Below are 21675 nucleotides of genomic sequence, written 5' to 3' on the forward strand. Positions count from 1 at the left end.
ACCGAGTGGCTAAAGGAGACTAAATTAGAGAGGAGATTGTCTTCTCTTGATAATGTCTTTGTCAGTTGAAGTTGAGTCCTTTCGCTTGCAGTGATGCTAATTGAGGAGCTACAATGCCCTGGACGGCTCAAGACTCTTAAAAAACTGAAAGGAAAGCGACTGAACAAACTGCAGCCCCTGCCGCAGACTTTACGGCTTCTGGGGATTTTACAGCTCGACGACAACCACCGAGTCAGCAAAGCGGCCACGTCTGTCCTGGCCCGCGCCGCGGCCAACAGGAACCTCAGGGAGAAGGTAACGGCTGCAGTTCTTACGGCTTCTCTAAACAGACACTGAAATACACCTGGGGTAGCACTTTCGTGCTCTCTGCGCTTTGCCAGCTAGAACTAAACTGCATCCGTGCTCAAGTGACTTGTCTGGATCCTCTGTTCCCCTGAAGATATGTAAGATGGTGTTAATGCCAGTCCGAGTGCCTGGTTATGCTTAAGTTCATAAAGCCTTTCTTCTTTCTTTGTCCTTTTTCCTCCAGGCTCTCTTTTTTTACACGGATGTTTTAGCTGACTGTGATTCCAGACTTCAGCAAGCTGCATGTTTGGCCCTGAAAAATCTCAGAGTAAGTATTTACAGCTCTACTTTTACTGTGCATGTCTGGCCAAAATTGCTAGATACAAAACTGTATCTAGCTTTTTCTTTTTCCCCCATAGCTGTTAGGGTTACTTTTTCAGCTTCCTTCTATTTGGAATTAGCGAACTCTTTGGCTGCCAAAGTTCCAGACTACGGATGTAATTATTCAAAGGCAGCAGGCAGAGGGAGCTGCAGGCGTCCGCAGCGTCTCCGTCTGATCTGGCAGGCACACTACAACAGCAGAAAGGGTGTTTTCTAGCCTCTACAGCATTGTCAGTGGTGCAGGACGACACCGGCTGACTGGGGGACATCCCGCATGGAGAAAAACGGGCGAGTCAGCTCTATATAGAGTCAGCCTTAACTGTAAACATTTAAACTTAAATCAGTTCATCTTCTTTTTAACAATAGCTCATTATATTCAGAACATAGAAGTAATTTGCATTGCTATTCTAATAAACTGTCAGGACAGATGTAAAGCTTGCCGACAGCCACAGGTCTGTAGCACATTAGTTTGCACACAAAGCATTAGTATGAGCACAGTTTCTACAAACAGGCAGTCGCAAGATAGGCCCAACAAATCAGTCTTATTCTCAAAGTCATATTTGCAAAGCAAAATGTTGCCCTTGTACAACCTGCACTGACTCTTTCAGTGAAGGCCCTGATCGCTTTACGCTGTTTTAACGGTGCTGCAGCAGCAAACTGCACCTGAGAACCTTTACACTCTTTCACACCCCAAACCAGGAGGGAAAGCAGCGGAGGTGAGGTCAGCTTAGAACAGATAATTGCTGAAATGCTGGGGGAGCAGAGAGAGGTCACAGCAGAATTCAGATGCGAGAAGAGGTGGGAGGTCGTGTGTGTGTTTACCTTGCGAAACGTGTTCACCAAACACTTGCGGAAAAGCTGCTGTTGCCAATGTTCCTTTTCTCAACCAGGGTGTGGAGAGTATTGAGCAGGTTGCCCACCTGTGCCAGTCCGAAGTGGAGGAAGTCAGGAACGCGGCCAGGGAAACAACGCTGTCCTTTGGTGAGTCCGTCACACAACTTCATCGGTTATAAAAAAATAATGCAAAATAGCGCAGAATCGGAAGTTGGGCCTGAACCCCTCTGGGACAATGGAAATGTGTTGTTAACGGCTGCTTCATACCCTTAAGATAAACTTCATACCACATGCAGTAACTGAAGGCTCCTGTTACAGTTTGTAGAGCAGACCGTGGAGATTACTGTAGGATAACACACTTTAAGAACCACTAAACTATTTACAACGGTGGCAGATAAGCACTGCAAGTGCTGACCGTGCTGCTGGAGTACTTCCTAACAGTACTGCTGGCATCAGCAATTTCATCTAGACTTTGTAAGAAGGACACTTGAACTTGACAGATCTCAACAAAAGCCTCTTCTACCTCTGAGATCAGCTGAGCTGCTTTGGAGATCTTTTATATATCAGAACAATAACAGACCCTTCAGGTCTGGTAATCTTTTCTAGCCACCTACAAACTGAGTAGTTGCTTCTAATTTTGATATTCCTATTCTTCAAATGGTTCCCCTCTGAATACTGGAGCATTAAAGAGTTCAGACAACATGGTTTTATACAGGTCCATTCCCCGTCACTTCACTTGACCTCAGGAGATCTGCAGTGGCACGAGCTGCTGATGGAATGTCAGGGCTCCCAGTTCGTCACTGCGCAGTGTTTGTGCTTCTCCTGAGGGCACAGAAGTGTCTGCGCTGTGCACCCGAGATGCGGAGCTGCTGGAGGGGATGTCCTGTTCATCTGTGTCTCGTTAGCTCTGGAGATCCCCAGACTTGCTTCACAGATTCATGTGTACGACAAAACCCGTTTTCCAACAGTGATGCACCAGATCATTTCTCCCGTGGAAATGTTGACAGACAGTCCGATTTCTCATGGTGGCTTCTAGTGGGTTTTGGAGCCCTGTTCCCTCAGATGTGTTTGTTACTGCTGGAAGTTCTTGTTAGTTCTGAACGAGGTCACAACAGAATATTTCTGAAGTTATCACTCTTCTCAGGGTGTTTGACTTCTTTTCCTCAGCACGGGATGTATTTTCTGTTTCTTCACAGGTGACAAAGGACGGCAAGCCTTTGAGAAAATGGACAGGATTTGCTGTGAATTAAGAGAAACTGTACAGCAAGAGGCTGAAATTGAAATCACAGTATTTTAGTAGTGGAATATGAGGAACTGAATTGCATTTTCCTCACAGCCACGTAAGGGTACCTGAGGATTTGGGTTTGTTTGTCAGAGTCTGGTTCACTTGTGCCCTGTGACAGACACGCTGTGCCCCACAGGGTACAGGTTCTTCCCAAAGGGGCAGTTTGGAGTCTACATGAAGTAGACTGGAATATATTTTCTCGCTGCCCCTCAGCACACAATGGAATATCATTGCTGGACAAATAGAAACTGGGATCTCTCATGAGAGAGTATAGAACCAGGTTGTCACTTGAGTTAAAATCCCCATCCCACAGTTGGAGCAGGGGCAGATAATTCCAGTAAGTCAACCATGATCTGTTTTCCTGTGAACTGTTTTATTTACATCATCTGTCGCATGCATTAGGAAAATCCAGCAGCATTGCTTGGTGGTGTCTTTTCCACGTACAGTTTAGTTGCAAAGGGAAGGCTGGTTACTCCTAAGGCCATTTTCGTCGTAATCCCACCCGAGGGCAGGTTCAAGCAAGGCCTGGCAGGGACGCGCTCTGAGTGTCCGCCCTCGGTTCCCAGCAGGACGTGATGTGTTGTTTCAGCCGTGCGCAGGGCTGGCTGACGTGTGCACAGCTCTGCGTACGTTGTTTTGTTTGTTGTTTTAAGGATTTATTCATTTAGTCATAGATCAAGACTTCTCATTATCGTACACCCGCTGTCAGGCTCCTGACTCAATACTTAACTTGGCGGAGCATAGCCATACGGGGAAGCCTGGCTTCAGGTAAAATACTTGAAAGGGTTTGGCTTGTGTGTATATATATTTTTTTATATATATATTACTTTTCTATTCAGTATTTATTTGTTGGATTTCATACTGTTTTCTAAAATTCTAATAAAACATTAGAGACAAGTTCCTGCAAGTGCTTCCTACTGCTGTACTTGTAGCATAGGGGCCGGGTACGAGGCACTGCAGCCTCAAAGGGAATTAGGATGCTTGACACGCATCCCGGCTTGACCTGCAGTGTGTCCTGCACCGCTGCTCTGTCCGTCTGTGAACCAGCCTGAGCTCCTGTGCTGGTGTTCGTGTTGGAAATGTGCAGTTTGCTTATACAGTTCGGGTTGTTACTGTGGTGAGCTCAGACTGGCAGGACCACGGTGTTCAGGTCATGCGATGCCATAGCGAAGTGGAACTTAACAGGCTGCTCATCTGTGCTGTGATGCTGCTTTTGATTTACAGTTTAAAAGCAGGGAAGGGAAGTTCTACTTTGGGAAACTCTCTCCTTCCCCGGAATGGAGAAGGACACAAGGGGTCAGAGGCGGGTGTTACACACCGACAGCGCCAAAAACCCAGCACAGCTCTAGCGCTGCCTCTTCACCCTGCTGCAAACCCTTCACACACCTCTCCTCTGCTTGGAGCTTTCCTTAGGAATAGCAACAAAAAGGTAAATAAGCCATCCAACAGGGCGGTTTAAGAGCTGCAGCTGCTGAAACACAACAAGGTACAGTACGGAGTCCCCAGCAATGCAGCTTCGGGTTAACGTGCAACTGAAACTCCTGGGGGGAAAACAAACACCCAATACAAACCTGAGCACACCAAACCACCACCAGGTTTGCAAGTGACTCCGAACCAGCGGCAGCGGCTCCACGGCTGGCAGACAGGAAACAACAGAGACTCGGGTAGCGTATGTTCTTTAAAAAAAGAATTTTATTGTTACAACTAAAATGAGAACCGAAAAGTCGTATGGGAAATTGAAAAACTGTACAACTTTACTGTAACCTGTGAGGTTTTTGCAGCGGCTTACACAAAAGACAAGATACCTGAAAATGTATTATACCAAAACATTTAGCTTTTTTGTTTTTTAATTTTTTTTTAAAAAAAGTTTCTTCTATGGCAATCTGTAAAAAAGAAAGACCTGATGAGTAAATATTTGCTTAAGGCATATAGCAGAGCAGCTCACTAACTTTCTAACAAGTTTAACATGGATATTTGTCCATTTTTCCAAGAACAGGTTAACCAATACACCCACTTTGAAACGCTACTGTATATACACACCCAAACTACTACATACATATACAGGACATCAGAACAAAAATGTTTACAGTTCAGTATTAAGCCTCCACACCTCCCGGGCTCGTGGGCTATTCCCGTCTGTGCCAGGACAACGTACGGTCGGGCTTCCAGCAGCTCCAAGAACCAGCGAAGCCCAGTGGCACAAAGCGGGTGTTCAAACCTTTCTCAGCTGCAGAAAGTTGCTCTTGTTAGAATAAGCGAGTTATTCTGGGTTCAAGGGAAGGACGCTTTGTTTGCCTGTCAAACCGAAGATTTAAAATATCCCCTCGTGACAGAGCGTTTGGAAACGGGGCGGCACGTCGAGCCCGTGGTTGCGCAGCCCCGGCTGTGTCCTGAGCTCCCGCTCCCCCCCAAGGCCCCGGGAGCAGCGGGAGGTGTGGACAGGGCTCACGCACCCTCTGGAATGTCTGTACTACGCTTACTCAGCAGAAAGGAACCATGCGCAACACCCGCGCTACACCGAGGCCGCGGGAACTGAAGTCATGCCGGGTATTGGGTGAGTGCATGTTTTCTGATGAACACCACATCAGTCCGTCCCTTGGAACCACAGCCACTTAACGATCAGGTCATGCAAATATAATTTGGGCACATCAGTTAAGCAGAAATAGAGGTTCTTTCACCTTTCAAGCACACGGAATTCAACCAGGACACGAGGAGACTTCACATGCATTTAATACAAATGGGGTACAAATGTTGCCTCAGACCAATATTCTACCAGATGATGGAGAGAACAGTGGGGACAAAGCAATCACATACTGTATCTTAAATACACAGAGGAGCCATTATATATTACCATTTTTCTATACTCATTTTTCATGTTTCCAATAATATAACTAAATATTGACTGATTACAACATTCCTCCTTTCAAGTACTGGTCTGACCAACAGTCTCACAGGTAAAGTATTGATTCCCAGTACTACCTGAGGATTTATTATTGTACTTTTGAAAAGCCCTTGATGCAAGCTTAGCAAAACACAAAATAGAAATAACTCCCACCTCCCTCGCCCCAGTTCGGCAAGTTATTCACTGCAGGAAGAGCCACAGCAAAAATAAATACGGAGTGGAGAGAGATACGTAAGAGACTCCATAGCCATGTCTGCACTGAGAATGGGAAGTGCTATACATCTAAGCCTTTAAAAATAAAAAGAACTGATTAGTAACACTGTTGCAAACCAGCTGTCATGGTTTAGTTTCAATCACTACGACCTTCCGTAGTGACTCTACTCCCATCCGCTGCCTCATGATGCAAGCAAAGAAATCTTTGCTATTATTGTTTAAACTATTAATAATTTGGTACTAACAAGCGGAACGACAACGCCCACTTCCAGTCACAGTTCTACCAATGCACCCAAATCCGTATTTACAAGCACTTTACATGATCCGAGTCGCGGAACAGGCTGGGGACGGGGTGGCACAGGACAGGCCCACCCGCCCCGAAAAGCGCATCTCAAGCCAAACTAAAGCCAGTACTTTAAAATCTTTGCTTTAAAGAAAAGCAGACCACACAAACACTTGTATCGCCAGCCAGCTGATCCGTCCGCAGACCCACGCGTCTCCTGGCGAGCTTGCCGTGGCTCCAGGAAGCTGCGATCGCTCGGGGTGGCCGAGCCGCTTCCTGACGCGCCGTTCGCGTGGAGCTCACGTCCAGCGAAACTGCCTTTTACATTCCAAATGAGGAGGTTTAAGCACTGGTCCTTTGACTGCCAACCGCACGGCTGCGAAATGCTGGTGGACGGGTTCGGGTTGAATTTCTTTTTCCTGTTTCTCTCCCTCCCCTCAACCTCTCCTAACCCAGAATATAAAAGTAAAAACAGCTTTACAAAGGATGGTGCAATGTAAATAGGCATATGTGCAAGTAGAGTGCAACAAAAGTCAATGAGGAGATAAAGGAAATAAAAAAAGAGCTTGACATGTCGGGATACCCTGAGCAAATGCAGAAGCCTGTTTCTATAAACACATGTAAAACAATAAGCTCTTTAAGAACAGTTATGCCAAGATTAAATATATCAATACCACAGGCACTGCCCACAACTCAGTCTTTAATGATGAAGCAAGTTAAAAACCAAAACAAAAACCCAACCCCAACCCCGTCCCCGCCACCCACGCCTTCCCCTTCCAAAGTTACATTCTTCACGTATGTGGGGTTCTTTCTATTGTTTTGGGGAACTCATCAATGTAAGTGATGGATTTGGTTACAACACTTGGAGAGTACAAGCAAGTTTCACTTGTGCCTAGTTTTTCTGAAACACAAACGAAAAAGAACTGGCTTTTTAAAAAGGCTAAAAACAACAACGTGTTGTAATTCTATTATTTAGTTTAAAAAAAAGAAAAAAAAAGGAAAACAGACTATTTGGCATTTTCTCTGCTTACTCCTGAATATTTTAAGGCCCTGAGATTAGAATATTATGTTCTTGGGACCACAGGGCTGAAAAAAACCCTAGTGCATCAATTCTCTTTAAGCCCTACCCAAAGTTCTGGCCTTTCCCCCAAGATCTACCTCCACCGAGACCAGGCGCACGTGCCTCCATCAGCGTCTGTCAGAGAAGCTCATTACAAACCCATCAAGTCGGTGTTGCTGCAGGGTCCATCTCGCTGGCGCGTCCGTCAATGAAAACACACCCTGTAACAGAGATAAGCTCCTGCCGTCAGGAACGTGAACATGCATATGTTCACTAGGAATGGCTTCCAAGTCGTCACCATGTTATCATCATCCTCTTCTGAGTTTTCTGACTTCATCGACTCGTCTTTGTGGGGCGAGAGACGCAGGTTTTCACCAACAGTTCTCCTCCGGATTTCAGTGTCTTGACTAGTGCTAAGGACAGAGAAACAAGCACTCAGCACGGGCAGAGCGCCGGCCGCGCCAGCACCCGCAGCGCTGGAAACCTCCGTACCAGGAGCTGCGGCAGACGACGAACCCAAGCCTATCATTAATTAATGCAGTCCTGGCTATTAAATTACAGTGTTTGTCACCAAAAGCCGTGCTTGGGAGCAATTTGTGCCCTTTGATGAATAAGCTGACTTGGTGTTCGACACCACCTGTGTCAGTTGCTTGTCACAAACCTGCTGCCTGCGCCGAGACGGGCAGTGAACAGCACGAATCGGGTCAGGAGAACACCCAGGTTCTACAATCGAGTGCTTGCACAACAAGTCAGAATATGACGGAACTGAGGGTGCTGGTGCGGCCAGAACTCAGCAAGAGTGGCTAAACGCACTGTGAGAGCTCTTCACCCGTAACGCTCTGCTAACGCGGTTTTGTTTGCAGACACCGGGCCCCCATCCCGCTGGCCGTGCAGTGACACCCAAGGAGGCTTCTAACCCAGCAGGAGCTTGTGCACCGACTGCACAAGTTCTTCAGCTGGATCCTGAGAGCCAAGCCCGGCCGTGCTGCGGGAGCCACGGGAGCAGCTTTGCCAGGGGCTCCCTACACATCCGCTGGATCGCGTACAGAACCCAGGACCTTCCATCCCAGACACCACAACACCCTGGCAGGAAAACAACCGTGCTTGAGGCTTTCCCCTTTCTACAGTCACTGTCCCAGACACGAGGACAGGAGCGCTGAGCACAACGCAGCTGGTCCTGCAGCAGCTGCACCGGTGCGGACTGAGGGAGCTCAGCACTCAAATCAAATCTCTAGTGGGCCTGAATCATCGCCTCAGGGAGGATTTCACTCGAGCGAGGTAAGGGGGGATGTCAAGTCCAAGCACAGCTCTACAAGCAATGAACCAATGACTCCACTCCAACCTCAGACAAGGGACTATAATCAATTAAATTAATCTGAGTCTCTGGAGTCTTTAGAGCCGGACATTTCTTGTGTTCATTTACACTAAACTGTGTAAAGGATTTCCAGGAAATCACTTACTCACTGAGAAATTGAGATTTATACAGCTAATGAGAAGACACGAGACACCAGCTTTAAATCCATACTCTTCATTAGGGATGGAAAGCATCAGCTGGCATCTCACATCCCACGGAAACATTCTGGTAACAGAACTGTATTGTCACCAAGGGCAGACAGAGGGAGGTGCTACCGCTGCAACACATATTTAACTTCCAGAATCACTCCTCATTAAGAAAAATCCTGATTAAAACATTGTTTCACTTTGAACAGGGAGTCCAGTCCCCTCCAGCTTATCTCCGTGTCCCCAGCAGAATTTGGAGGGAGACAACGGGTTCAGCTCAGGTCTCGGCCTCTCTGCTCTGTGAGACCAGTTTATTGTGAACACAGAGGGCTGGAAACACCGCTCGCCCAGCCCCGGTTCCCAGAGTCACACACTCCCCAGGGGTCCAGATAAATAAAACACCCCCGGCCTGCCAGCCGCATCTGCTGAAAAGGCTCCAATTCTGTGGGCAACACTAAAGCTTGGTATTATAGTCCAGTTTTCCTACAGGAAGCTGAGGATGTCTTGTTAGGAGAACATCTAGTGGGGGAACACTCAACTTTCCCTTGATTATCTCTGGTGGGCATAGGGGGTTTTATTTTTTTAATTCCTTTGGTAGTTCTGAATAAAACCAGCCAACACGCAGCATTTCAACCAGCCCCCCTCCCTCCGTAAACCAGGAGTGACACCTAGTGGTGCCGCGGGCAGGAGCCGCGTTCCCCGCTGCTCATGTACGGAGCGTTTCTGCACATCTGTCCGTGCTCACCACGCACGGAGCGTTTCTGCACATCCGTCTGTGCTCACCACACACAGAGCGTTTCTGCACACCTGTCCATGCTCACCACACGCAGAGCGTTTCTGCACACCCGTCAGTCCTCACAGCTCAGGTTAAAATGACAGCTAGAAAAGTTCTCTGGTCACGAGCCCCCTCTACACTGTTTATCAAAAGTAGTTTCACTTGCAATTAATTCCACATTCCTAAGTGCGGCTAAAGCTGGTCGGCCTAGGTTTCAGTTAGGTGACTAACACCACCCCAACCTTCTGACCCAAACTAGTCCCGGTCTATAAGCAGTGAAATTGCTCCTCCGCAACTTGACACACACTGCACGTAAATCCAGGCCGCACCACCCCCTTGTGCTGCCGCTTTTCCTCCGGCAGGATCCCGCAGGAGGCCCTGGCTTAGGTGTGAACTTAAAACAACACGAGCATCAGGCCTTTACTGAAAAGACTCAGTAACTCAAGCAAGGCCCTTCTGGATGAAATGCCATTCATGAGCAAATGTCTTACAGCTTCTCAGCACCATGAGCCAACTGGGCAGTGACAAGAGGGAAACAAAATGAATTACCTGTCTGTGCTGAGTGGTACAGACGAGTGAGCTCTGCCATCTGGAACCGCCTCTTCCACAGCGCTGACCGAACAGCTCATCTCTTCCTCTGCTCCTTGGTGTTTGGGGAAGAATTCCGTGTGCTCGTGCATCTTTCCGTTGTGCATTTCCGAGGTTCGCTTTGGTGGTCTGGGAGGTGGCGGCGTATGGTCGGGTGGTGGGGCCAGGTCTTCGTTGGAGAGCTCTTTCCACTGCTCCTTCGGGGAACAAAAAGCCCTGTTAAGCTTCCCTCTATTTTTTCTATTGTTAACTTATTTTTTCTCTGTTAACCTTTAACCTTAACATGGCAGGTCTTTATATTCTACCCTCTCATTTATTCTTAGAGTGGCTGTTCACTTGCATTGAAAAAAAAAAAGGAAAACACGAGATACAAGAACTCCAAACCTAACCTAACGTAGAAAACAACAGAGATAAATGCAGGAGATTTTAATCTAATTCTGGAAAATTTAAATAGTACAAAATGAAATCCGTGTTGCTGGAGTTCTGCTTACCATAAAATGAACTCCTAAGAGTTAATCATAATACGTTTCTGGCATATTGGTAAATTTTTATTCTCTAAAATGAAAGGCAAAGTTGATGCAGCCAGTCTACACCCCAGTTACGGTGTTGAAAAGAACACAAGTCCCCCTGTTATATCACGGGTACTTTATTGAAATTTAAGCATGAAATTTGAAGTAAGTTTCTATACTGTTCATGCCACACATTTGCCGCAGGCCAAGCAGAGCAGAGCAGCAGCTCCTGCAGCAGGCAGAGCAGAGCAGAGCAGAGCAGAGCAGAGCAGAGCAGAGCAGAGCAGAGCAGAGCAGAGCAGCAGTGCCTGCAGCAGGCAGAGAGGAGCAGAGCAGCAGTGCCTGCAGCAGGCAGAGCGGAGCGGAGCAGCAGCTCCCACCGCAGGCCTTGCAGCGACTTGGACTCACTTGCACTGAAGCGTCTCCCATAATGAATTTTGCTCCTTCAATAACAGCCAAGTAGGAGAAACGGAGCTGATCTGCAGTTTGTATGAGTCCCATTCTGTACTTTCTCATCTCCAGGAGAACCTGTTTAACGTCCACAGAAGAAGGATCTTTCCGTTTGTCCATCTGAAAATAAGAATTCGAAACATACTTTATGTTCTGATGAGACTCACTATGACGACTCATTTTGTAGTAGGGCCTTCTGACTACCCTCCATATTACAGAATCAATATACTAATAAAAAACTGGTATCAGCTATTCATTGGGTCTCTAAAAAGACAAGGAGAGGAAAACATACTGGGCCTTCAAATTATTTTATGTTTTTTCCTTTTTTGTCTTCTTCTGAAAATATAATTATGAGGGAAAAAAAAGAACACTTTAACCTAGGCCTGACTTCTGTGTATTAGTTGTTCACACAGTGACAGTAAACCCAAGAGAACTCCAGTTTTATCTCAAAGGCAGGACAATCTCCCCCTGCCTATTGGCGATCCTGACTCTAGATTTATTTTGCGTTGTTTCAGGCTGGTTCACACTACTACTTATGATGGGAAAGCTGACCTTTGCAAACCACTTGATGAACTAGGGGCTTTCTTCTCCAGCCTCAAAATGGCCAGTTCAGAACGGGATCTGCCTTGGAATACGCTCCCAAACCAGAATGCGTAACGGTAAAACAGCAAGGAACGACCCAGGTCATCCCACAGCTCTTTGCCAGCCTACAACAAGCCATTCCTCAAAAGACCCCTCAGAAGCAGCGCACCATCCCGAACCAGCAGTTCTCACCAGCAGCAGACACGTGTCCACCAAGCAGAAGGTGCCGGAGCGGCCGATGCCGGCGCTGCAGTGCACCACCACCGGGCCGTGCCCGCGGCCCAGCGAGCCCGACTCGCGCACTTTGAACAGGAAGTTGAGGAACGAAGCGGGTGACTCTGGGACACCGAAGTCAGGCCACGTGGTGTAATGAAAGTGCAGAATCTCTCTGGTTTCCTGTGTCTGTGAAAGAGCGTTTAGGGAGTCTTTCAGCTAGGACAGACCAGTCAAAGTATTCAAGGCACAGTTGCCTATAACAATGTTCTAATCAGCAAATACAATTCCTCGTTCCTTTTCCCAGCAAACAGTCACTTATGTACCTAGACACACGGCTTTAGACGCTGGACATTTATATGTTTAGGTCAATTTCAAATCTGTATCTTTGGAAAAATTTCAGCTACTTTCTTTGAAAATAACTCTGACTTACCCAGAACGGAGGCAAGTGCCTCGTCAGCATTGTATGCTACTCAGACTACTCTGCTTCACTACAGCTTTACAACAGCTGGAAAACCCAAATGACAAACGAGACTGAAAATTTGCCTGGTAGTAGTTTCAGTACTTACTGTAAGGTTTTCCAATTCTAGCTGTCGTACTGTGTAATATGATTTTATATCTTCAGATATCAAAGTTAGTTTCAAGTTTGTATCTTCAAAAACCATTTCTTTCTCCTCCTTCCGTGGCCAGTACTGTGCACACTTTACCTAAGAACAAACAGGAGACGTTTATATGTCATTTATGTTTGTGCAAAAGGTAAGGGATAAACATCCTTAAACACAACACTTTCTTATGAGACAATTTCTTCGTCTGCTTTGATGATAAGGAGGAGCAGTTCTAGTGGGAAGGACATCTGCCTGCCTTCATGATGCAGAAACACATCTTCTGCGACCCTTCTCTATGGGCCAAATTATTTTGCCCCCGACTGACCTTGTGAAAGCAGCAAGGCCTGCGGGGCGCTGTGTTTGGGTAGAGCTCTCTTCCTCCTACATGTAACCAAAATCACCGACACCACCATTTACTTCAGCTTGTGTCAGACCAACAATAACAAACGAACGAAAAAATCCAATTACTTTCTAAGTACAAAAGCTCTCAGAACACTCCACCCAAATCTGAATTTGAGTCAATTCTGCATTTTGTTGATATGATCCTGATGTCAAATATTTAAATTTCAAAAGAAGAGAGAGATGTTAACAAGAGCAGATATTTCTCAGATAAAATTACTCATGGTCATAATCTCTTCACCCTGTTCTTTGGGTTCGCTTTTTGGTGGTGGTGGTGGTTTTTTTTTAATTATTTTATTTTATTTTAAAGGAAAACCATAAACATGCAGCAAACACACAGCTGGACGCAAGTAAGTACTTACCGATCCCTTTTCCATCACTCTGTTCAACATGACAACTCCACGGCTTTTCTGTTCCCAAACCATCTCCCAAAAGTGACCACAAGTATTTGGCAAAGGTCCCTGCAGAGACAGAACCCCCAGAAATGAGCGTTATTTTCTGTTCATGTCAGTGCAAAGTTCCTCAGTAGAAGTTACTGCACTAGGAAACAAATTTTAACCAGTAAAAAGCAACTGCTCATTTTGAACTGTAAAAACTGCAGTGATACAGCTTAAAGTTCCATCTTCCCACTGAGAATTTACCCAGGACAGCACAGTTAATCTCCTGCCCCCATACAGAACAGGAAGAGAGCATCTCGTCTGTGAGAACTGGGAGTGAAAAATGCTGAGAGAATTTTCTTTGGAAAGGTACAGGGAGAATGGGGAAACAAACCCCCACTGACCAACCGAGAGCAGAACGGACACGTGTGCTGAGCTGCTCTGCAACACGTCACTGCCACTCGGAATACTTGAAAATTACTGGGGCTGAATGGGTGAACATTGAAAGACCAGAACAACGCCAGATCAGTAACAATTTCACGTTTTTCCAGAATCTTCATGGATCTGCCATGGGACTGAACGAGATAACAGCTCCTTTTAAAGACTACTATCTACCCACAAAGTAGATTTTCTGATATCTTTTTATTTGTGCTATGCTCCTTTGTTGTTTTCTACTCCAAAAGCATTGCTCTGAATTTTGAACAACACAAACCGGCACCATTGCGTCTCTGATATTTGCTACGCATCACTTTGTTCAAACAAAACCACCGCCAGGGCCCTCAGAAAGAGTGACTGGATTGAAATAGAGCCATTTAAATCCATGGGGTGCTGGATCGGAACACACAACTAGCACCGGTGAGCTCACATTTGACTATTCCACACACAGGTCTACAGTTCAACCCTACGCTCCACCTCCCCTGTCCTGAATGAGTGGAGTGAGAGCTGTGTGCACAGGTTACTTTCGTATTGAACACTGTACTGTCCACTTCTTCCTTGGCAGATTTATCTTTATTCTCAAGAAACGGGAAGGAAGAGCTGCTGCTTAAAAATATGAATCCCAGCCTACCTAAAGTGTGGGAGGAAGGGATAAAAAAGTCAAGACTAGAGACCAGAACAGTCTCCAGGGAACCCACCATTAGGGCAAATGAGAATTCTGGCACAGTCGCTAGTGCTCAGGGTAAGACAACAGGGTATCCAGGTATTTTTAAATTTGTTATATAGGTAGGTGTGGAATTCACAGATTGAGTGAATAATCCACTTCCCCCCACAGACCCCCTTCTCCATAGTCACAGCTTTCCTCTCACACCCAGGCAGAAGCAGCAGCATTGCCAAACTCAGACCTTTTGGAAGTTGTGTTATTAGGAATGACATTATTTGCAAATACTACAATGACATCACTCTCAGAAAGACTTTTAACAAGAATTGTGTGGTGGAGCATACTGCTTATTTCAAACAGAAGGTCAGGTGTCCTCAAGCCTTTGTGCTGCCCTCCCATCTAGGAAAAGCATGATTCATTTCAACCACACCAAAACGTTGCTTGTCATAAGCCGACAAGCAGATTTCTACAAGTATGTTATCTTCTAATGTAGATGGGTCTAAAGTCATGTAACAAAGTGGCTGAAATACTGCACAAAAGGCAGCGCTAACAGAAAGCAGTAAGAAATATGTAGCACTTCTAGAAAATTGTTCTACGTGTATGTTAATATATGCACAAAGAGATGTTTATATACACTTAACTAGCTTTGCAAATAAGAAAACAAATAGAATAAAGCTAAAGAAAACCCATGAAAAACAACTCCAATCACCATATGATTTTTATTATCCACTGCCAGCAATTACCTGCGTAAGGATGTAGCTCCTTTGGGCCTCTTCCATTTTTATCAAACTAGCATTGATATAGTCATTGTCACCTTGGTTTAGCTTAATTCGACTGTGATCAACTGCAGCATAATTAGAAAACACTGGTTAATGTATATGCAACACAGCACAATCCATGCACAACCTCACCAGATGTTAGGATCAAAAAAGCTGAGTTGTCCTGAGAATGAAAGGAGTTGAATTGCAGAGAGTGCAGACGAGTTTGCTGGTGCTTGTAACTCTGGAAACACAACACAGGTACTACAAGAACAGCACTAGAGCAGGGCAGCCAACACGCTGTTTTCCAAAATACATTGCAAGAATGGAAATATTTGCATCGCAAGTAATCACAACAGGAATTTGCACACCAGATCACACTGACCTATTTGTAAAGTTACTGCTTTTAAATAAATCTAATTACACAACCACTTATCTTTGGCAGCTTAAACATTCAAACCCAGCTTGTTCAGGATTGCTAAAGGTTTGCCTAAACATATATTGGCCACATGGGACAGAGGCTTCTTGTTCTTCTCACAGACATTTAGCTACTGTTCCCAACCCAACCACACCGTAAGGTACAGAAAGAATATCAAAGTTCAAGAATTAGAGCAAATGCAATTTCATCGCTCTTTTGTTAGTCTCAGCTTGCTCCATTCAGGATCGAAAAAAACAAGCCACCACCAAAAAACCACAGACAAGAGTTCCCACAACTTGCAAGAAAGCGAAACAGATTGGAAGCAGCGTTATCTAAAGGCAAAAGGGAACCATTTGTTACTCACAACCCCAAACATTAGAACTGCTTAGTAGAGCAAACTGTGCCACGTTATTGTTCCTAGTCAATTGCACCAAAGACTGCAGCAACTTTTACACATTTTCCTGATATACAATAATACTCTTTCCTTTGAACTGTGCCTGGGACAGAGGACACATGCTCAGGGATGCACTTCCCATCAGAATCCACCTGAGTATGTAATGATAATCATTCCAGAAACACAGGGCTCACACTAGTATTTCTCTGGCCAATTAGCTTATTAGCTTGGGTTTATTTCTAGCAGCCATGGGGCTCTCCCCGTCTCCCAGCAGGGGCAGTATTGACTAGGAGGATGCTCGAGTCAGCACGCTGTGCTAGAAAGGATACTTGCGATTTTATTAATGCTACTTCAGCCACCATTCTTCTCTAGCATAAGAAGGTAAAGCAAGCTTCTCTCTTCAGATTTCTGCTGACAAAACCAGAATCTACTGTATGCTGCTCTAGTACGGGTATAATGGCATCCTGTGACATCTATCTCATAAATAAATATATTAACAAAAAGAATTGTCCTGGATGCATATCTAACAGAAATCTTGTTCTTACAAAGGAGATTTAGCTGTTAGAAGAAGGCATTAGAGGTCAACGGTCTTTTACAAACAATGGAAAAGAAGGCGTACTTACAGGGGCTGACATCTCTGTACCTATTCCTATTTTTGTTTCTGGGATGTTTGGCCACTTTACATGGAAAATCACTGGCTTCGTGCCTGATGTCCTGAAAGAAACAAAGAGAGAAGTCTTAGATACAAACCCGTCTAATACCACCATACCATTAGCTATTTTAAGATAAATACCCATTTGATTTCACATCTCCATGTGTGGGAGAGGTCTGGACAGCAAACACTTTGGGCTTCAACTCAAAAACTGAGTTTAAATTTATAAGAATCCAATACTAACATTATTTGTGTGTTAAAGTATTATTAGCTCACAGAACAAAGTAGCAGAACATTTCCCAGACATTGTGCCTTTACAGTCCTGATGGAGCAGGGTCTCTGCCCCAAAGCACTCCCATATAAACTGCTTTAAGCGACCGTTTCCACTATCAGTGAAAATATCGACTGTACTGCTGACTCAGCAGCAAATAGAAAACGTTCATTGTGATACAAAAAACACTTGTTAACCCCCCCTTGGCACCAAACACACCCATGGGGTGGTGACTCGCCTGAGATCACTTACATCTTTGCTATCGACAAGATGCCACAAAGCTGCGAATGGCGGACGCTATTTGTATGCAATTCACATGCTCAACTAAAACGTATATATAATCTCAAGCATATAATTAGGGTTTCTTTCAGGTTTTTTCAGATGCTCATAATAGCTCAGCTACCTGAGAAAATTTCAAAAGTTATAATAAAAAGAATCCTGCTGCCTTTGGACATTGGTCCCATTTTGTAGAAACAACTTCACGTTGTAAATAGATCCTGCATAACTACACAACTCTTAAAAATCACAGTGCTAGGAACTTCAGGGTGAAGCTGTTAGATTTAACTGAAATTAATGAAAACTGAAGGAATGGATTTACTGTAGAACGGATATTTCAATGGCATAATTAAGTTTAAGGAATCCTAAGAGAGACATTGAGCACATCCATGAAAGGAACAAATGAACCTAGCCCAAAGGCCACTAAAAAAATCATCACTAAAAATTAATTATTGAGCTCAATTCATCCCCTTCCATTGGATGACATTAGTTTTGTTAAATATAGCCAACCAAACGAAGCAGAGCTGAATATTATCTGTCCAGACACAGGTGTATTTGAGCTCGGTGCTGACCTGCTGGGCTGCTCCTGACGTGCACACCACCGCACTCCGCTACTAATGGTTCCCAATCAGCTCAGGCTCTAGTTCACATTGTGGTGGCTTTCCAACATCAGAGCAGGACTTCACACCAGCTCAAAACTCTAATCCCTACAACGCAGGCCAAGCCGAAGCGCTTTTCCCTTCCTCTCAGTTTTGCATAAAGAATCATGGACAATGCTGAACATTTTTTACATGGGCCCTCGACTGCAGCTTATTACTTGTTCATCTTTTACTACCCATTATTCATACATGTATCAATTTACATGGAATGCTACGTGTGAAGGGATGAGTTCTGTTTTACATGTATCTGCTCAAAATTAGTATTCTGAAACGGCTCCTCACTGAACTAAGCCCTGACATCTGCTGCTATCTTTTTATAACTGAACACCCAGCTGCCAGTATTCCTGCTGGTGAAGAATGCAGTCTGGAGAATGTGATCTTGACTGCACAGTCTAATACCTCCAACACGAGGTGGATAAAGTGGACATTTGCATAAATTTGTCTGACACTAAATTGGTGACTTGGTATTTTCCAGGTGTTTATTTTTCTGTACTGACTGTACAGGCAAAAATGGAACCGGGAAAAATGGTTTTCTATATCTCTAACTGTATTTCCCACAGAGTCTACATATGTTATTTTTTTAAGAGCTAAAAAAAAAAGAATAAAAAAGGCAACACAACCACCCCACCACTTGGGATTCGTGCTCAAATCCACGCCTGAAAAGATGGCTCATACTCATCTCAGCAATGTGGGATAAAAGTGGTTTGGGGTTTCAGAAAAAAATCTAAGATCACTTCCAGGATATGAAGCTGACTTCAGTGGAAATCAGATGGCCTTCAACAGAGAAAATTATCAGAGGGACACGATCTCGTGACGAGTTACGCAAAACGGCTGCGTTACAGGCTTCCTTGTGCCCTCCTCAAAAGCCCCGGTTATTGGTCACTGCAGGAGTCACGTAAGTCCTGGTGCTCCCAGGTGTTACGGTGGTTTCAGAACACGTCAATAATAGTACTACAGGATCTCTGTGTTGGAGAAAGCAGACTCATGCAAAGCATTATTATGCTATGAGGACATTGAACCAGTGATGTCATGCGAACTGAAGCGAGTGGAGGGACACAGGGACTGATAGAGTTACGAAACACCTTCTCGAATCACGCTCGTAGTCACACTGCAAGAGATCCTGTCATATAAAAAGGAAGCGCGACATTTCATTTAAAAGGTCGTGCAATATAAAACTTTAAAGAGGAAGGGCTAGGACTGAAGTCAGTTTTCCACAGTCAAATGCTTCTGGTTTTGAGCATGAGTCATTCCATGTCACTCATCTCCTGGTTTTAAGCCTGGTACCCTGTGCAAATACCCCCAAAAACTTCAGGAGTGGAAAGAGGAAGTCTGCTGAAGCGCTGTGCTTCAAATGGAAAGTTCTTGTCGCTGGTAATTTGCAGTAGTGACTGGAATAAGAGGTTCTTCAGTGCTTTACAGGAGAAGGTTGCCCTCTGTGGCATGACCAGGTTCCACCTGGCCTGACAGCATTACCTTTCCTGCCACAAAGGATGGACACACAACCCAAGGGCAGATGGCTGTGTTGTTCAGACCAAAGGGGTCGGTTAACTTTTCCAGAGTCCAGATGTTCATCAGGAAGAGGTGCTCACGGTGGCTCTCAGCCCACAGCCTTCTGTACCACAATTCTGGACCCTTCCTCCCTTCCCCTGCCAGAACCCCAACAGCAGTGACACACTGCAGCCCATGGTCCTTTCTTCCACTCCTCTCAGCCTTCGAAAAACGACCCTCAGGTCAGTCTCCTAACCCGTAACCACTCTGCAGCCCGAGGTCCGTCAGCTCCCGTTTGCTCAGCGTTTTCTGCAAACATTCCGGCCTGTCCTCCACGCCGGAGCTGCCGCATGTGAACTCTGAGCACAACAGCACATTTCCCGGCTCTTTCCCCATCTTGTTCAGGCACCAACAGGAGATAAAGAAAGAGCAGATATACCCCAAAATCTTCAAGTATCAGGTAAGATCACACAAAGAGGTGTTCATGACATCCAGCATTCAAGCCCACTGCAAAGTTCCATAGATCTGCATGGCACTATTTCCAGAGAGAATCTAGATGTCCAGTCTAAAGACCTCCAGACTCAAGAGGAAGGCTCCTGGGGAACTTGGCAGCAGGTCTCTGTGTGATCACAGTGCTACTACACCATGAACTCTGGAGCAGCTCAGACTAAGAGATGATAGATATACTGTCATCTTAACAGTTCTGTTCCTACGGGAAGCGGCGATTGCCAAGATCTTATCATGGGCTACAGAGATGCACAGCAATCTATCTGCTGAGCCAGGCACACTAATGAAAGCAATTCACAACAAGTATATAACGACTTAAAAAGTAATTTTAGCTTAAGAGTTTAAAAAAAGAATGTTTCCTCTTAAGTCTAGCACTGAAAAAAAAATGATGACATTGCTGTAAAAGGTGGAAGAGTAAAAAAAGAAGTTACAGTAAAGTCAAGTGAAAACTGCTGTTTTCTGAGGTGTCATTACAGGCTGATTTCAGAATGGAAATACCCCTACGGTTCTATGAGCTGGCAAAGACTGTACAGAGGACCACAAGAAAAACAGGTAGTACTAAGGGATCCATAATAAACAGCTACTTTACACAAATGGGAAAACGTCCTCAAAATCAGTGTGTAAGAGAGCAAACTGAGTCACTGAGAAGAAGTGAAGTGACTCTTTGCTAAGATTTACATCTTTAAAATACCACAGATCAACTGCTCATTCAACTCACCTTGACAAGCAAGACTGGAGTTCTTATCCTATATTAAGCTTTATATCAGGATGTTTGGACAAGGACAAGAAGTGAGGATGTAACTTGTAGGTAACAAGATCAGATAAATGAAATCACATAACATTAATCAGTTTCACTTTCAAATAAAATATGCTAGTACTGATTTGCTTATTAATGTCCCTCAAAAGAGAGCCAGTGGGCTGGTACGCTGAGCTTCTTCCTGAGGTCAAGCAGCACGGAGGGAAAGGGACAGGCTTGTTTAAAGTTCAACAATGCTATGACATGAGTTTAAAAAAACCAAATCACACACTTGCAGCACGGTTTTCCTAGAAAGCCCCTTGCTAATTCAGCACTATGCGGGCAATGTGGAGCAGGTTGCGGAGCGCAGCGTAAGCGGCGTTTCTGACACCAGTCAGCTGGTTGCAGGCACGGAAATAACCCCTCGGGAGAATGTAAACTGGGCATGATCATGTTATTAAATCATATCAGCACTTGTGAAAGCATATTAATTTTTTCTGGCCTCACATTTATTGCAGCTAGCAAGTGTTGTAGATAGTTTCTCACCATTGACTAGTTTCAACATGCCCAACTGTAGAAATTTAAGAATTATGAAAGTGATTCCTGTAGTACTTTATTGCACCCACTTCGTCATGGCAGATAAACACACGCTGAAAACGCCCAATTAAACACTTGCACCTGCATGGTTCTTACAGCCTGGGTACATACTTCCAGAAGGGAGAAAGTCATAGACTTGTGTAATTTCCATTTTATTTTGCCTGTTGTCAAAAGGAAGATATTGTTGTAGATTAAATCATTGCAATTCTGCAGAACTCAGCTGTTCCAATTCTCGTACTGCTTCAATGTCACCATCTGCAATGAGTAAAAACTGACTTCTCAGTGCTGATTGTTTTGAAGGTTGCAGCAGAGCCAGGGCGATCAAAGATTCAACTCTAATATTAGGTTAAAGAATTACATGAGACTTCTCAAATTTCAGTAAGTTCAAAATACAGTTTGTCCTTGAAATTTATGACCCATAACAGCAAAAGTTCAGAGTAGCTGGCAGCAACACTCTGCTTCTGCTGTTTTGTAGCCATGTGCTCGCTGCCAAAACAGGAAACAACCGAAAGGAGTGTCAGTGTAAGAAAACAACTGAAGTTCCCTTCTTCTTCACGTCCATCTCTGTTTTTCTGCCCAGAT

General features: G+C 44.8%; 2 protein-coding genes across 24 annotated transcripts in view; one reads left to right on the forward strand and one right to left on the reverse strand.

Annotated features, from left to right (window-relative positions):
* The window catches only part of RIPOR3 (RIPOR family member 3), a 52403-nt gene extending 48721 nt beyond the window's left edge, over positions 1-3682 (forward strand). For all 22 annotated transcript variants that reach the window (XM_065032566.1, XM_065032551.1, XM_065032562.1 and 19 more), the window contains 4 exons: positions 92-294; positions 530-613; positions 1557-1647; positions 2697-3682. In XM_065032566.1, the coding sequence (XP_064888638.1) occupies positions 92-294; positions 530-613; positions 1557-1647; positions 2697-2797 (479 nt within the window). In that variant the 3' untranslated portion in view covers positions 2798-3682. The remainder of the gene's footprint in view (positions 1-91; positions 295-529; positions 614-1556; positions 1648-2696) is intronic.
* A 777-nt stretch (positions 3683-4459) lies between these two features.
* The window catches only part of PTPN1 (protein tyrosine phosphatase non-receptor type 1), a 37446-nt gene continuing 20230 nt past the window's right edge, over positions 4460-21675 (reverse strand). The window contains exons 2-9 of one of the 2 annotated variants that reach the window (XM_065032573.1): positions 16531-16621; positions 15081-15181; positions 13227-13325; positions 12430-12567; positions 11840-12049; positions 11024-11185; positions 10068-10297; positions 4460-7656 (exon numbers count right to left, since the gene is read on the reverse strand). In XM_065032573.1, the coding sequence (XP_064888645.1) occupies positions 7449-7656; positions 10068-10297; positions 11024-11185; positions 11840-12049; positions 12430-12567; positions 13227-13325; positions 15081-15181; positions 16531-16621 (1239 nt within the window). In that variant the 3' untranslated portion in view covers positions 4460-7448. Of the gene's footprint in view, positions 7657-10067; positions 10304-11023; positions 11186-11839; positions 12050-12429; positions 12568-13226; positions 13326-15080; positions 15182-16530; positions 16622-21675 lie in introns of both variants that reach the window. The other variant, XM_065032572.1, reaches the window with a different exon arrangement.

Source organism: Columba livia, chromosome 16 (assembly GCF_036013475.1).
Source record: "Columba livia isolate bColLiv1 breed racing homer chromosome 16, bColLiv1.pat.W.v2, whole genome shotgun sequence".
NCBI lineage: Eukaryota > Metazoa > Chordata > Aves > Columbiformes > Columbidae > Columba > Columba livia.